The sequence below is a fragment of the Mirounga leonina genome, unplaced genomic scaffold, assembly GCF_011800145.1.
Source record: "Mirounga leonina isolate KUSES-001 unplaced genomic scaffold, KU_Mleo_1.0 Mir_151, whole genome shotgun sequence".
NCBI classification, from domain to species: domain Eukaryota; kingdom Metazoa; phylum Chordata; class Mammalia; order Carnivora; family Phocidae; genus Mirounga; species Mirounga leonina.
The window spans coordinates 68,201,164-68,218,896 of NW_023270377.1; the positions used below are offsets into that span (position 1 = coordinate 68,201,164).

At 38.4% G+C, this 17,733-nt stretch overlaps 1 protein-coding gene across 3 annotated transcripts in view; it reads right to left on the reverse strand.

The window, feature by feature from the left end:
• Positions 1-249: 249 nt before the first annotated feature.
• SLC4A10 (solute carrier family 4 member 10) overlaps positions 250-17,733 on the reverse strand; it is a 223,040-nt gene continuing 205,556 nt past the window's right edge. For 2 of the 3 annotated variants that reach the window (XM_035007904.1, XM_035007905.1), the window contains 3 exons: positions 10,590-10,657; positions 8,026-8,142; positions 2,300-2,366 (listed from right to left, as the gene is read on the reverse strand). In XM_035007904.1, the coding sequence (XP_034863795.1) occupies positions 2,300-2,366; positions 8,026-8,142; positions 10,590-10,657 (252 nt within the window). Of the gene's footprint in view, positions 2,367-7,151; positions 7,191-8,025; positions 8,143-10,589; positions 10,658-17,733 lie in introns of all 3 variants that reach the window. The other variant, XM_035007903.1, reaches the window with a different exon arrangement.

The window sequence follows — 17,733 nt, forward strand, 5'->3', positions numbered from 1 at the left end:
CTAGTCTTGGGAGCAATGCCATTTGCACCCAAGTCACTGCTTTCTGGAAAAATGAAGAGATATATCCTACTATAGTTTCCATAATATTCTTTTCATAAAGTCCAAATTGTCTGAATACTCTTGAAATGTCTACAACACCAAATTTTCTTAGCAGGGGTGTTTAAATTCAAATATGTTCAGTCAAAATGTTCTACATTGATTTACTGATTAACATTAAGGAGAAAAAAGACAAGACACTTTGCATCACAATTTAAAATGTGCAAGGAAATTAATTAGGATAAATATTTATTTCCACATAACATTTCTTAGTTGTGAAAAACACAATATCCTAGTCACATTTACACATTACTTGAACTTTGCAATAAATTACATTCAAGATATTCAGTAATTTTGACCAGGAATCTGAAATTAGGAGGAAATATATAACACTACATTTTTTTCTTATATTTTATATGATTTCAAAATATTAGGATTAACATAGAGATAGCATTAAAATTCACACAAGAACAAAATGACTATAAAAATACTCAGAAATACAGAATTTCATTGGGTATGATTGCTTATTCAAATAAGTGATCATGTGAAGATTTTAACTCACTATGATCATTTGTAACAGAACAGTTATTAATATATTAAAACACCAGGAGGCTGCTTTTGGGACTGACTGGCATGTACAGCTAGTCTAAATCATACAACAATGGGAATGTTTACAATATGGTATCTGTATTATAAAACACACAAAGTTGACACACTTGGAATGGAAAGTTTCTGTATTTTCCTTGGCATTTATAAACACAGACTGTATTAACTGCAAATTATTCTTATAGTTTTTAGGTTTACATTCCATGAAAGAAATGGCTCCTTAAAAGACTGTGAAGGGAGTTTTCAGAAATATCAAAATGTTGAGTCTTATGGAGGCTTTGTTGGGTTTTTTTATTTCCCTCATAAGCTTGATCACAAGAGGATTTTTTTTTCACCTTTCATGTGCACTTATACAGAAAATATGTAATTAATAGTTTGGAAAAGCCACGGGGCTCTGAATTATCGTAAAATTGGACACTGCAGATCATAAGATTGATGATCACTGGTCATTCCTAGGAAATAAGAGCACTACAAGATTCCATCTTTATTAACTTCACACTATCTAAAATGAAATGAAATAATGTATTTTTAGTAATGCTCAACAATTTTTAACTTTCCTTCCTCTTGTGCAAGCTTAGTAAAAATGGATTCTTTCATATGGACTGAAATACCTACAGAACCTTCTCAAACAGAATCTGAAATATTCATTGAAAAGACTATTTTTCTACAACATGCATTCAATTAAAAAGTGGAAAAGAGCTTTGCAGAAGAGAAAAATATAGTTGGAGACCTGTCAGTCTAACAGTAGAACATGATTCAGAAGCAGCATTAAGCAGTATGTGACCTTTAGCAGCAGAATGAATAACTATACAGGAGTGAAATTTCATGTACAAGGACTCACCATGTGGCCTTCCACAGGTGTGTGTAGAATAGGTTTATTTGGAAAACATTTGTTTTTAACGGGAGAGAAATTTAACGTCATATTTCTGATAAAGGTTTATATTGAAAATCTCACAAAACTTACAAAGTTTTCCTGAAGCATTTCCTACAAGCCTAGTGTTTGATGGTGTAATCACAACTTGAATTGTTAAGCAAACACTACTTGACTCTGCATTGGTTTCTGATTCTTCTAAACAAGTTGTGAACAGGTTTCTATATATTTTTTCCAAATGACTTTAAGTTTTAGTTACATATAAACTCTTAAGTATTAAATGTATCATAATAAATCAAGGAAATGCATAAATACAATTATTAAAAAATGCTTCTAAACTAACTTTTCGATTTGGGTCTTTTGAAATAAGTCACTAATGCTAAGCTATAAAAAATAAAAAGGAGTAAGACTACCTTTCAAAATTCTTCTGAATGAAATTATCAGGTAGCTTCAGGTCACTAAAGTAGGAAAATACAAACTAGGTAAATGTGACATCTCTTTAAGAAAGCTATTGCTCTCATAAAACTAACCATGAGAATCCAGTGTTTACAAATGTCTAACATACAGAAAGGAACACAGATTCTTGCATTAGCTATTGTATATGCTCACAAGGGTGTCTCACTGTTCAGAAGTTTAAACACAGAAATGAAACAAGTATTGCACTACTTACAGTATGAAGGTGGATTTGGGATGAGAGACAGAATTTACAATACATGATCAAAGCAGTTTTATTAATAATTGTGGCACTCTTCTCATATATACGTAAAAAATAAATTGAAGATCAAGTCATAGACAAGTCTCCCTGTCAACACCTTTCCCTGAGTCAGCTTTCTTCTCTTTTCGGCTTTCAGTGCTATGGGGGCGGGGTGGGGGGAGAAAAGGAGAAATTTATTACTGCCATCCCGCACGGCTACTGTGAGATCTGCTTGCTCAGACACAAAACCCATCAACCCCAAAGCACCACATGGGTCCTTAGCATGGCTCTTTCATGCTGCGAAGCGTAGATAGATAGCAACAATTAAAATCCTCTGCCCTCAGTGAGGTAGAAACCAAGAACTGCAGAAAGGGGGACATTCAAAAAATAAGAACTAAAAAACAAAAACCAGACATTTTAAAACAGTTCCAAAAGCATGCAAGATTGATACCATCGTCCCCATTTGGCCAAAGGAATTACTGATGGTTGCTGAAAACGCCCGTGCTGCCCCCATCTCAAGAAAGCACTGAACCCGATGACACCACGAGATGCCACGGGAGGTATCTCGGGGCTCGCTGCGAGGGGCTCGTCCTTTGTGCACACCCTGGATCCTGATCTTTGGTGAGCACCGTGTTGTGGTCAGCAGGACAGAGACATCTCCGCTGGTCTAGGGGATGTGCTCAGCCCCACACACCGCCCTCCAAACACCTGTGCAGACCAGCCCTCGTCCTGGCCCTCACCTCATTCCTTCCAGAACCAACTCATTCCCGAGTGACTTCTGTCTTGTCTGTTCTCCAATGAACTTTATGGGCTGGGCAAGCTGGTAATAAGATTCCACAATTTCTGTCTATGCTTTTTTCCGATATTTGTCCAATGAACACTTTTCCTGCTCTTGTGTTGACAGTTTTCGTGGAAATTTTGAATAATGTGTTCACAAGCGGAAAGTTCCCAGCAGGAATAAATACATGCTTCCAGAGGGGCAGAAGCTCTCACTCCCCAGTGACTCCCAGCACAGGGCAGAGCCCCCCACACCTGCGGCCCCCCTGTGTCCCTCCCTGTCACCTGGGGCTCTGAGCCGGAAGAGCCCACCCATTTTTACCGGTAACTTTGTCCCTTAATATAAATCTATGAACTAGTTGGTGGTGGGGAAACCCTCAGTTTTACAACTCTTCTCAAAGTAATAAAGTGACAGTTAAAACCTTCTTCTTCTTCTTTTTTTTTTCTCTACGCGGCCTCCTGCGCAGCTTTCGTAGTGGTCAATAACTCAGACACGTTCTATGAGTGTGTTTTTTAGAGTTGTTTTTCCTCCAATTCAAGCTCGAAACAGCCCTTCTCAGTTGTCACCGCCACCCGGCACCATCAGGTAAGAAGTGCCGGAGCTTCTGCCATGTGTGGCAGGCCGCCAGCGCTGAGAGCTGGCGTGAGCGGGCGGCTATGGCACCCACGTGTACGCCTGCCACACTTCTCAGCACACGCTACTTACAGGTCAGAGCAAAGCAACTTTTCTCCCTTTCCTCTCCTTCTTCCCCAAGAAGAGATGACAGTGTGCACATGATGTGTTGAGAGCCTTAACTCTGTATTTTTAACTACCCTATCTGCATGACTCACTTTCTTCTACTTTAAGTGCATTTCACATGACAAGTGTCTGCTACCCTACTTTCCAAATTAACTTTTTCTTGGGCTTTACCTGGCTCCCACACAAAGCCAGCGGAAAAGGGCGGCGCGGGGGCAGTGGAGGAAGCCTGGACGGGAAACTGGAAGGTTACGTTCAGTTCCCGGAAGCCAAGGATCAACTGTGGGACCTTGGACTCGTTATTTAATCTCTCTGGGACTTGGTTTCCTCATCTGTAAATTAGTTTTGGACTCTATGGTCCCTAAATTCTCCTGTAGCTCGAATGCCAGAATTCTGAGGCTGGTATTCTCAGTTATAAGGAAGCTAGAATAAAAGATCGTCTCTGTAGGAGATGGCAGGGACGGAGACATACAGGTCTCTCGACACAGGCCCGGTTCCTGTGTGCATGATGCTCTGCTCCGTCACCTTTTTAGAGACCAGCACATTCCCAATGGCACTATTAGTCACCGAGCAGTGAGAAAAGATTCAGAATGTTGACTTAATTCACAGGTGTGCTTCCTCCCGATGTCCTGCTTTGGTCATACTGGTTGTTTGGTTACAGAACAATAACCAGTGAAATGATCGGGGGGGTTTCCCCCCTCTTTAAAACCAGTGGTTTGGGTATCAGATTAGATTTCAACAAACTACGAAGCAGAAATTTTATAACCAGGACGTCTATGAAAAATACTATTGACCTGAACGTATCTTCTTACTGTATGGCTATTACTCTCTTTATTCCTTGTTACATTCGTTTTTCAGGATTCCAATCAATTCTAAACTTTCACTGTAATAAACATATTACTTATACTTATTAAATATGTATCATATCTATGATATCGACTGCAATAGACATATATTACCTATCTATTAAATACTAGGTACTCCGCAAAGACCAAGGGATACAAGGTAGATGAGACAGCGCCCCACACTTTGAGGAGTTATAATTTAAAATAGAAGGAAATAATACTTCAGGAGAGAGCAGAACATGACCTGCTATCTTCATGCTGCCAAGCGATCTATGAAACTGTTATGTTTCGAACACTCCAAAATATTTGTTATGAACAACATTTACCAGTCATGAGAGGGCATAGGCCTGGGAAATCAGGGCAAAGAAGGAGAATCCGGGATATAAGAAGGTGGTGGGAGTGGGTAGCCAGAGGGGAGCAGAGAAGGTGGTCCCAGAGCTTAACCTCTGCCACCAGGGCAAAATCAAGTGCTGTTTTTCCCAAAGTTGCCGGCTACCTTCCCAAGAAATGTCAATCTTGGGTGTCATTTTTATAAAACATAGCAGTTGCTCACCTATTCTGATGCAATGTGGTTTTAATGAGACCTATTTCTGCCGATCCAATTTAATAAGCCACAGAGAAGCTTGTCACATGTATGCATTGCACTGTTGAACAAGGATCAAATTAGACATCCTACTGATGTGGTCAAATTTGCAATTAATTTCTTAGATCCTTCTTTCAGTCAGACTGGATACAACATTTTTAGCAATGAGAAGTGAATGAAATGATGGAGAAAATACAACTGCTCTTCCAAACTCCACTAAGGAAAAATATCTAGGCTTCTCTGATACTCTGATAGGCATATGCAGGACCAATAACAAGAGACAGGATGAAGAACGTGGTGGGGGGAGCGGGGGGATGTCAAAAACTGCCAGGAAGCCAGCTTAGGTCTCAAGAGATACAGACTCCGGTAACCTTAGTCTCTAGGTTTTTGGTTTTTTTGTTTGTTTGCTTTGTTTGCCAACAGATACTCTAGCAGTCACAGAATTTTTAGAGTTCCTGGTCATCACACTTCAATGCCTTCGACAGACACACCATGAGAAAGCAATGGCTTTGGGAGGGTATTGTCATTGGTATGGGTGGTTTTAGGATTTCTGGAAGCCACACTGTTTCTGCCAGTTTCTACTGTTATGAAGATAAAAGACATTAGCCATGAACCAAGAGATATTTTCACATGAAAAGCTACAGATTTTATCACATCTAAGGGTAAACTTCCATTCACAATAGTTTGAATCTTGTGTTAGTGGTAACATATGTTCAAAGAATAAGAAACAAGTGGTTATATCAAAATCTAAAGGATGGTCCTAATTAAAACTGGACCTGATTAAAGCCCATTAAGTTGTTTTAAAACAGCTAGGTTTTTCTGATGAAAAGCTTCACTTGCCTTTACTTTAAGGAGTAGCTAAAATACCATGACATAAAATTTTTTGCTTGAACCCAAGAAAAACAGAGAAAGTGTTTGTACTCTGGATCCATTTAGTGCAGGAAGAAAAGTAATCTGTAAGTTCGGTTGCCTCAAATTTTCCACATATTCCCATGGCTGGCATTTTATTTTGAGCTCATAAACCTGGAGCTCCCATTTAAAAAAAAAAAAATCAGAGAAATGCCATATTTTTAACGTGAAAGAGTCCACAAGCACATACTCCAATGCGTTTGAGCAATTACCCTTCTCATAACTCTGATTTTCTTCCAAGACTTCTACCAAAACAGAGTTACTGTGAGGATGAGTCTATCAGACTGTAGCGGGGATCTTTGGGAAAGGACGATAGAGCATGTTTTAGAATAAGATATTACTTCTGCTTGAGCCAAGCAAAGAAATGCATGAAGATTTTAAAGCCATGTTAAAGACAGAAAACATCAACCAGAAGTCTTTGAGGGAGCTGACTGTGTAAATTATATTAACCTCTGGTGTGTTAGAGGTAGTTGGGGGGGGGGGGGGGGGGGAGAGAAAGAGAGAGAGAGAGATGACTAATCCCCAGCTTTCTGGGATGAAGACTCTGCACATCCACTGTTTGTCTTTTTTGGGATAGAGATGACACGGAAGCGGCATGCCATTTTGGGGTGACAAAAACCAGCAGTAAGAGATATTCTGTAAGTCTAATGTAGCATCTTTTCCGAGCCCATGTTTCCAAACATTTCTCATGAAGCCAGATAAAGCTTACAGGTTTGGAAGCATGTGGTGCATAAATGGAAGCTCCCAGCTTTGCAATTTCTTAATTCAAAGGATAAAATTTTCTTTTTTCCAATATAGAAATTTGATGTCATTACTAATACAGTTCTGTGAGATTTGTTGATTTATATATGATGCATTTGTATAAGTCATGTGGAGAAAAAAGTTCACTCAAGCTTCAAACCTTCTTAAAGAGCTGAGTAGTTATAGGAACACCATAAACACTCAGTCCAATACTGGATCTAAGCCCAAGACTCTCCATGCCTTTTGCCTCCCCAAAACTCACACAGAGAACATAGGCTGACCAAGTTTCTAGAAGACACCATTTAACATAAGGAAATACAACCAAGGAATAGGTTTGAGGGAGGGGGTCTTACCTTTGGGGAATCAGCTTCTAGAGTGATTAGGAAGGGGAGCTTATGACAAAAATGTAATATAAAAATTAAGTAGAAAAAGTTAATTTAAGGTCATGAAAATAAAAGAAGTTAATAATTAAACACTGTCCCCAATCCCTCAATCACTCTTTAATAAGAAGAGCTATTAGTATAACATAGAGATCTTTCTTCAGATCAGCATCTAAGAAGACTGGATGGTTTGAACTCTTATTTATAAATCCTGGAAAATTCAATGGAAATCCTGTGATGACTCCTTATATTTAAGGACACACTCTTCCCCCAGCATGCATTTAAAACTTAGCAACTATGGGAGTTGTTTGTAATGTCTGTATACAGAGAAATAAGAATGCATAGAACTTTCTGGAGCTGAAAGTTTCAGAATAAGGAAGTTAGGGAAGATTTTCAGGGGGTTGGAATAGGGACCTGGAAATACACTAAATACGAAATCACCATTGCATGTGCATATGAAGTTTCAGAAAGGACAATGGGGGAGTGCAAAATGTGGTCAGACATCTAAGAGGGTCCTGGAAAGTGGGTGATGAGGGAATATAATGGAATCTTACTGCAAAAGAGTAGGCCAAATGAATGTCCAAAAATGCCATGCATCAGGACTCATTTATAGCACTGTTTCTCCCCCCTGTCATGGTTTTGGAGTGAGCTTTTAATTTGAAAGGGAGATGTTGAAAAACAAACCAACAGATGTGCCAATTACAATTTCCACCTACTTTTAAAAGAAGTTTCTGAAATATATTAGACCTAAATTCAATGGAAACCAATACTATTCTTTTCCTAACGGATTCTTATGTCATAAAATGACTGGGATCAGTATAAATTCACATTACTTTGGAATTCAAACCTTTTAGAAGGAAAGCTTGACTCCTTATCTTTTGAGTTATCGGCAGTCATCAGAAGGTTCCTCCACAAGGCAGTCTTTGACATTTCATCGGAAATATTGATCACAGATGGATCATCTCTAGACAGTTTACCCAAAATGAAATTAAAAAATTAAATAAGTAACTGTGGTTGTGTAGAGATAGATACTAAATATAGGACAGTCTTGTGCTTGTATTTTTTGATAGTTATAAAATAAGGAGTATTCTCATAATTACTTTAAAAAATCTGTGAAAAATCAAAATCAAAGATTCTAGTTATATAGAAACTGGTTTTGGCTACTGTTTCCTAATTCATTTCAAATTACAGAGATGGGGTTCTGCGTGTTCATGGCTTAGCCTCTTGCCCCAACATTCATAACTCTCAGACTCAAAAGTGGCTCTCACTTGCTCAGAAAGAGCCTGGTAGATGGACCACAGGCTCTGACCCTTCCCTCACCCTCCAGCTCCGTCTCCTGCCATTACACCGCTGGTTCCTTCCTGTCTAGCCAAAATGCAATGGTCTCCTGACTGTTCTGGAATACTACAGGCTTGCTACTGCCTCGAGGCCTTGTACTTGTTCTTCCTTCTGCCCATAACGCTCCTTTACATGGTTCAACTCTTTCCCTCCTTTGTTTAAATGTCGCTTACTGAGAGAGACCTTTGCCGACTACTCTATATAAAATTTCTGTTTCCATCCCCTCAGAATACCCTCATCCTTTTTTGCTTTTTGTTTTCATTGCACTTTTTACCATCTAAAGTACTATAGTCTGTTACTTGTTCATTTGTTTATTTTCTGCCTCCCCTACCTCTGTCTATTCTACTCGAACATAAGTTTTATGAGGATGAGGTTTCTTGACCATTTGTCTGCAACTGATCCCCCAAGACTCAAACAGGGCCTGACACTTGGTACCCACTCAACAAATATTTGTTGAATAAATGAAGGCAGTCTGTGTATTTGGCAGAAGTCTTTCCAATATCAGGACATGTACAATGCTGGGTGCTTTTCTTGCATTTTAAAATGGCACCAATTATAGGTGACATTCAGAACTCTCTAAAATATCCCCAGGGCTAGAAACACAACCAAATAGCAGCAGAGATAAATCACAGGCCAAGTCAAAGAAAGTTTCTAGTGAGAAAACAGCACTCTTCTTACTACCCGTGGAAAAGATAGCCTGCAGTGTAAAAAAAAACCATGTTCTAGAGAAATCCTAGGCTGCCCTCACATGACCCTCATGGGTGGTTGTTCACAGAGGGCAACAAATTAGACTTTTCAGAGGAACACCAAAGGTCTGGGGCAAAACTCTGGGTCTCACAGATTCCCTCCTTTCCCAGTTTGGACACACGTTCTTTAGTTCCTCAAATCCAGCAGCCCTTAGTGACTCAAAGCATGAGATGAACTAGTTTCCCAAAGAATATTATATGAATACATGTTTTTCATGATATTATGTGACAAAGAGTCTTGTAAACAAAAGAGTTTAGAAAATGCTGGATTAAATAAAATTAAACTTAAAAAAAATACAGTACCCCTTAGGTTCTTTAATATTCCAGCATGCGTTGTGAATCTCCAAACTGGAATGCAGTATGGAAATGCGTCTAACCAAAAAATCCCTTCAAGAGGGGTACCACATGAGACTAAGTTTCTACAACATACACGTGGAAATATATTGATTTGACGAAACAACCAACAGGATTTTAAGCTTAAATATTGCTAAAAAAAAGATAAAATGACTTCCCTTGATTATATGGTAGATAATTATATTTTAAAAACCTAGGGAATGTGGTTTTACAGCAGACTCTGAAGATCTAGAAGATTCCAATTTTTTTGTCAATACTATGATAAATTCCCTCCTCAAAGTTTTCTCTCCTTTTTTTTTACTACCATGGACTTAAGTTATCCTTAAGCACTTTGAGACCATATATATATGGTCTCATATATATATATATATCTCATATGCATACATACAATTTTTGGCCAAATACTTTCATAAGTCTTTATTATAACGCATAGGAATTTGCATTCTTTCGCTATGTCTTTGTGCCTAAAGCAGATCAGCATGTTTTGGAGAGTTACATAAATATTTCCTAAAATGACTGGTACAGCTGAATCCTTCAACTCAGGAAATAGATCATCTCTTTGGAAGTGCCATATTTTAGGGGTAACCTCCCAGAGTTCAAGCATTTATCTGGGATCAACTCAGTGAATATCTAGTTTATTCATCCTGGCATTGAATCTCAACCCGTCTTCAATTGCTACTTTTAGAGGTTATGAAAGAGAGCTTTGGTATACAGTAGAAAATATGAGAAGAAAAGACTACAGATAACAGTTTCCCGCCACCCTCCCCGCCTTCATTTTAAGCTACTTGGTCATACTCACACAGTTATTAGTATCAGAACTTAGTACTAGGGACAGGGCAATCTAATTCCTGGTTTCAGTTCTTTCTGCTCTAACACAGCTCCAACAAACCTTTGTAGGAATCCACACAGTAGGAAATTCTTAAGTATATAAGCACACGTTCCATGACTTAAAGCTTTTACATGTGTATCTTACCTATAGTGCCCTTCCAATGGGAGCTGCACTGTGCCCTCATCTTCCATAGCTAGCATACTTTGTTCTTCCTGGAAAGACAAATGTAAAATATATAAAGTGAACCTGATGAGTCTCCATTTTACATTAAAGAAGAAACACAGATTAATGTTTCACTATCTCATTAACCTCAGGACCTTCCACTTTGTTTGCATTTATTAACGCTAGCACAGGTCCTTTCAATAAAGCACCAGCTACCAAGAACATAAGTAATTAATGAGAGTCTCATACTACAAAGTAATTTAAATGCTAACAACAATCTCCTTCATGTCACTCAATGTAAAACGTGGTTAATTTCCAAGCAGATTTAAAAAAAAAAATCCAAATTTTAAAGGGAAAAAACGTATGGGCAATGTAATTGTTTTCATTGTTATAAAGTTTAAATTACAATCCCAGAATGCTCTGTTAGAAGGGAATGAGGGGTATATTTAGAGCAGCGGTTCTCAAACTTCATTTTACATCAGAATCACCTAGAGGGCTTTAAAAAAACACACACCTCTCAGCCCCACCTCCAGAGCCTCTGATTCAGTAGGTCTGGAGTAGGGCCCAAGAATTTACATTTCTAGTAAGTTTCCAGGTGATGCTGATTACACTGGTCTAAGGACTACACTTTGAGAACAACTGCTCTAGAGACTTTTTCCGAGACAGGAGAAGATACCTTTCTGTATGGACCAAAACCCAGGTGTGCTTTCCACTAGACACATCTTAAGCTTTTGTTTTATGCCTCAGATTTCTTCTTACAACGACAATATCCTACCTTTCCCTGAAGGGTAGAAATGCTTCATATATTCATTTCTTCATATATAACACTTTAAAACCGTATCTTTAGGATAAAGAGAATCTTATCCTACCATATTGAAATATCCTGGTTTAGTTTTCAACAATGTTATCGACCTTTTTCCATGCACCAAAAAAATTTTAGTTATCTATAGATTATAGCTCCTATATAATGCATTTATTTTCAAATGGGTCAATTAGCAATGTTCCAGTTCAGAGAACTACTTCGGGCCATTTAAAAGTGTTAGAATCATTAGTTCTAACTCCAGAAGTGGAATTTTATTTATTTTTTTATTTTTTTTTTATTTGAGTATAGCTGACACACAAGGCTACAGAAGTTTCAGGTGTACACATAGTGATTCAACATCTCTATATGTTGTGCTATGCCCACAAGTGTAGCTACTTCCATCTGTCACCACACAACACTATTACAATACCATTGACTATATTCCCTACGTGGTGCCTTTTATCCCGTGAATTATTCATTCCATAACCAAGAGCCTGTATCTCTCACTCCCTTTCACAAATTTCCCCATCCCCCCAACACCCCTTCCCTCTGGCAACCATCAATTTGTTCTCTGTATTTATAGTTCTGATTCTGCTTTTTGTTTGTTTATTCATTTGTCTTGTTTTTTAGATTCCACGTATGAGTGAAATCATATGGCATCTGTCTTTCTTAGTCTGACATTTCACTCAGCATACTACCCTCTAGGTGCATCTGTATTGTCGCTAATGGTAAGATCTTATTCCTTTTTTATGGATGCGTAATACTGGAAATGGAACTTTAAGTTAGAGATGAAGAGCTAGAGAAAATAGGATGACCCTGGAGGCTCATCCCTCTTTTAGCAGCTTAGCAGGAGCTTGGCTGATCTAAATCAGCTTCCAGAAAGACATGACCTTTGGATGCTGTCATTTCTGGCAGGCAAGGCCATTCCTACCACCATCCACACCTTGGCCTCAACTTGCACGCTGCCTCCGAAGAGTCCTTGCCATATTTCTTGTTACTTAAAGAAACTGTTTTCTAGAGCCTGTTCAGCTAACCTACGAATATAAAATGTAATGTGGGGGCAGCTCTCATTTTCACTCTTGGAGTGCTCTCTGTATACATCCAACCTACTGAGCAAGGCAGGCTCCCCTCTGCTGGGACCTTAACCATGCTGCATACAGATACCTATGGCCAGCCTACGCTGGGTAATAATGGAGGAGAGCAGGGTACTGCATGATTCTGCTACTTCTTTGCTTGTAAGTTCCTGCCGTGGCCAACCACAAACCCTTCGTTACATTTATACTCTGTGGTGCTAATGGCACCTGTCTGTTACCCCTTTACATTACAGGACCCAAGCCTATTCTCTTTCTCTGTTGTTCTTCACGAGTATCTTTTCTTTAAGAGATGATATACTTTATTACATGTATACTGTGCCTATTTCTCTGGTCATTGGCAGAACTATTAAAGCTAATTCAAAACAGTACCACTGGTTTGAAATTACACATTTTAGCATTTGATCAAAGCTAATCTGCAGCCTGGAATAGGGCATGCCTTGCAAATGGGTTAGTCACTATATGTGGAACATAATACACATGTCATATTAACTTATATGCACAACACTGAGGCCATGGACTGAGCATATGTATTCTCTAAGGTAAAAAAGCTTACTTTTTCTAGAGAAAACATTACCTTAATACACATGGAGGGACATAAAGAGAAAACATTCAGTGATCCCAAATGCTATTTAAGTAAAACCAAGATACAAGCAAAATGCAATTCTTTTCTCGGTTGTCCACTGGAAGGTAAGCTTGGTATATAGTATGTTTTCTGACTAACCTGGAATAAAACGTTAAGCAGGCATGTAGAAAGGCTTAATAAAGAGTAAAATTTAAAAAGAGAGAGAGAGAGGGAGACAGAGAAGAACAGTGCCATCAATGCTTAGGTGACCTGGCAGCAGAGAACTAAGGCTCAAGATTCAATGTAACAGCAAAAAATTGGACCAAAGCTTTGGGAACAATTTTGTTTTTTCCTCAGATGATTTTCCACTTTTCTCTCAAATTGCTTTCAATAATTATTTTGCACTCTGTGGCTTGTTAGCATGTGTGGGCTTTATACTAGTCATAATTCTATCCAAACAAAAACTCATCACCTCTAAAGATAGCATTTCCAAGCCATGCTTATCTGAGGAGAAGGGTGGCAGAGCCGCCGCTGCCTTCAGTGCCAGAAGGGAGCTGGGTGGGCCCCAGAGCTCGGGGATGGAGGGCCGGCTGCATCCCAGGCAGCACTGTGAGGAAGCCAAAAATTTGAGACTTTCTGGGGAGGAACAGTCAAATCAGGCATTGGCCGTCACGACAATGACAACCCAGTTTATCTCAATCATTCAGGAAGAGAGAGTGAGAGCTCAAAGCTCACTGGGTATCCATCAGTTTATAAGTCAGCAGTACCTTAAAATGAGTTCCACGTAGCACTTCATTTACACGGGGGTCCGTCAAAAATACGCTGAGTTCTACGACGTGGTGAAGATGTTAAAGGATGAGGATCCGAGTTTACCCAAGAACATTCGAAGGGTTTCACCAATTTGACTAGAGGACTACTCAGGCTGTGATGTGAATGCCATCTTTTAATTAAGATAGTCAAAGCATTTTTCAGATACTACATAAGCGAAGGCTAGTTAATGCTATCTCTAGCAAAAGGCAGGAAAATTGAGGCTTTAAAAAAAAAAACAAATCTAATCAAAAAACAACTCAAAACACTCAGCATGCATTATGTGCTAGGCACACAGTGAATAATCCAGGAGCTACTCATGAATCCATTTATCAAACATGTATTAGGCATAATCTACATGACAGTATTCTGCTAAGTACTGGTGATAGAACAACGAAAAGACATACACTGTACTCTCAGATGATGAGAAGGATCACTGTACAAAATACAGGAAGAGAGGAAGTAGTATCTGAGCCAGTCTTATTTGATCAGTTTGGTAGAAGAAAGGAAGAAACTCTAGAAACAATGTAGGCTAAGAATAAAAAGTAGAAATAAATATGACAATAACGACTAGCCTGGCTAGAGCCAAAGGCCTATACTAAGTGAAAAATAAAATTGGAGTTACTTTGTGGTGTGTTTTGGGGCGCCTGGGTGGCTCAGTCCGTTAAGTGTCTGCCTTTCTGCTCAGGTCATGATCCCAGAGTCCTGGGATGAGCCATTGTGTCGGGCTCCCTGCTCAGCGGGAGTCTGCTTCTCCCTCTCTCTCTGCCCCTCACCACACTGCTCTCTCTTGCACGTGCGTTCTCTCTCTCAAATAAATAAATGCTGTCTTTTAAAAAAAATTGTGGTGTGTTTGGATTAGTAGGAAGTATGGATCTGAATTATATTTTGTGATAGCATAAAAAATCATTCATATATCATGACAAATGCTCTACCTTTAGTGAACTAGGTAGCATCTGTTACTATATCCACTTCTGAGGTAAAATCTGTATCTATGTAGGAACCCTCAAATAGCTCAAAGTATGAGCAACAGCAGAGAGCCAATGTTCACAAAGATGGTTAGAGTATTACAGAAAATATTCAGCAATTTTAGAATTCATAGATCTTAAAAAATGGAAGGGACTTCAGCAATCAAGTCTGACCCCTTTATTTTATCCAAGAGGAAAATAAAGCCTATAGAACTCAGACCACTTTCTTCTTTAATTACTAATATAACAGATAATGCTGCAAATGTTCAACACACACCCACACCGCCCCCCCCACAGTACTCTGAAAGCCATAAAATGTGATGTGTCTAAGAGGTATGTATTAAAATTTCCAATAGAAGAACCAGTACATACAACTATTCACTTTAACAATGAAAGCTAAAAAGGAAAAATGGGGAGGAGGAGGAGTCTATATAGAATTCATATAAATAATGGGATGCGACATGTTTTTATCAGAATGTTTGATTCAATATCTCTAAGTGACTTATCTAAGTTATTATAAAACACAGAACTTTTGATAGAGTAACCTTGGATTTAGAAGATTATATTCTGGAGATACAGATATTGTGGTTTTAGAAAAGGTTTTATTTCAAATTTTAGCATGCATCAGAAGGACCTGGAGGTCTCCTTAACAGATTTCTGGGCCTATCCACAGAGCTTTGATTCAATAGGTCTGGAATGTGGTCTAAGAATTTGCATTTCTAACAAGTTGCCAGGTGTTGGCTGACGCAGCAGAGGTCCTAGAACTACGCTTTGAAATATGCTCGCCTTACTCTAAGATTCAATTAGAAATAACATTTGCCTGTGTAATAATTAGGCCATGCTTCTCCAATCCACAACCAATTCTCATCTTTCTAAGCAGTAAGACCTGCTCTGTAATTTGTTTAATTGCATTAATTGCACTTGTTCTTAGTTTGCTTTTGCATCTTCTTGGCCTTGCTCATGATTCTTCTTCATACAGATCACAAGTCTCACTTGCCTCTTTTTGTTTTTTTTTTCCATAGCATTACATGTTAGAGTGAACTTCCTGTAAACCAAGAAGTGTCAATATCATGATCACTGCCCAAAGCTCAATTTCCAGGATTTATCTAACATTAACTGCCTTCTACCCCCCACCCAGGAGCAAACGTTCTGCTGGGGCTTTCTGCTTTTAACAGCCGCCCTTTTGTCAAATGTGTACAATGTCCTAGAGAATATTTAAGTAGGAAGGAAAGCATGTTGGTACTCTGAGCACATTTGGACATCCAGAATTTGATTCTGCAGTCTTCCCTTTACACAGAGCAATGTGCAAAATGTCAGGGTTCCAATATTCATTTCTATCCTGATTATAATCCTTTCTTTCTAAAAACTGAAGCATATGCATATGCATATGCATGAAGTACATGAAAATTTGGAACAGAAGCTCTGCGACCTTGGACTGGCCTGTGTAGCTATTTATTCTGCTTAACTCATTATTGAATTTTAAGGTCAAACTAATGTTTTCTCAATGCCATAAGACCAGAAGCGGGCTACTGATAAGAAAACCCTGGAAGATAAAGGTACAAGCTTGTAACTATCATCGAAAGGACAAGAGGTGAGCCTACTTTAAATTCGAGTCTCATGAAGCTGAACATTTTCTGCTATTTACCATCTTTCCAGATCACAATCAAAGTTACTCAATTAATTTGAGCAATTGCAGAAATGCTGCATTTCTGGAGAACTTGTCCATTTACCACCTGAATGCACAATTTCTTAGAAGACTGGGCCTTGGTATAAGACGCCACAGTAAGAAGATCACATCCATCAGTGGAGTCCATAGCCTCAAGAAAATGAAATACTGAGATCTGGGTGACCAAAAGGAAAACCAACCAGAATTTAAGTTCTAGTGCAATCCTTCTTAAATCTTCCAGCTCGCTATACTGATCATACACTTTTAGTAACTAATTCCAAGTTAGAAAGTGAACATCTTTAAACTTCCTTTTCTTTCTCCAGTTGTCATATGGAGAGTTATCTTTCTTTGCACTCGTCGGAACTATATTTAAAAGTTCAATAATGAATTGTGTTTTCATTGTATTATTGATTCTCTTGTTTCTTTCCATGCACTGAGATTCACATGCAAGCATCATCACATTAATCTATTTCAGATTTTAAAGGTCTATACATCTTCCTGATTAAGGTATTGCATGGCATTTCCCCCTACTTTTTCTGATATTCAGATCTGAAGGATACAGTGGTAAATTTGCCTCAATAAATCTTTATTTTTGCATCCTTTTGGAAAACATGAATTCTAGGAAATCTAGTAATATTTGATTACTTCTAAAATATGTATCTTCATAATCAGAAAACAGTAAACACCCATTGGAGTACAGTGGATCTATGACAAAAAAAGTTTAGAAGCTTATTGAATAGGATCTCTGCCTATCTGAGATTAATAAACTTCAAAATGGACACGTAGCACACATACATATACTATACATATGAAGTGTCAGGAGTAGTTTTGGGCAATGGAAATGGCAGATGCAAATAAATTTATGATTACTATCAAATTTGTTCTCACCTACTTCATAGACATATAAAGGGAGAATCTAAAATTTTCCTTAAATGACAAAAGGGAAGAATATTAAACATAATATGCTATATATACATATCATTTTTCATTTTACAAAGTTCTAGAAGGGCAAGAATGTTCCATGGTATGGATATGGCCTAAAGAGAATGCTGTGAAAGGGATGAATATATGGCTGGGGCTCTTGTTAACCTTTTCTATGGAAGTAGTAGAGACATTTGAACAGGAAATCAAAGCAGGAAAATAAAGCAAAATTACATTTATAAGTTACTGCCTTAGTATACTTAATAGTGCTCTCATTATCAGAAAGACTGAAGGGACATGGTCAAT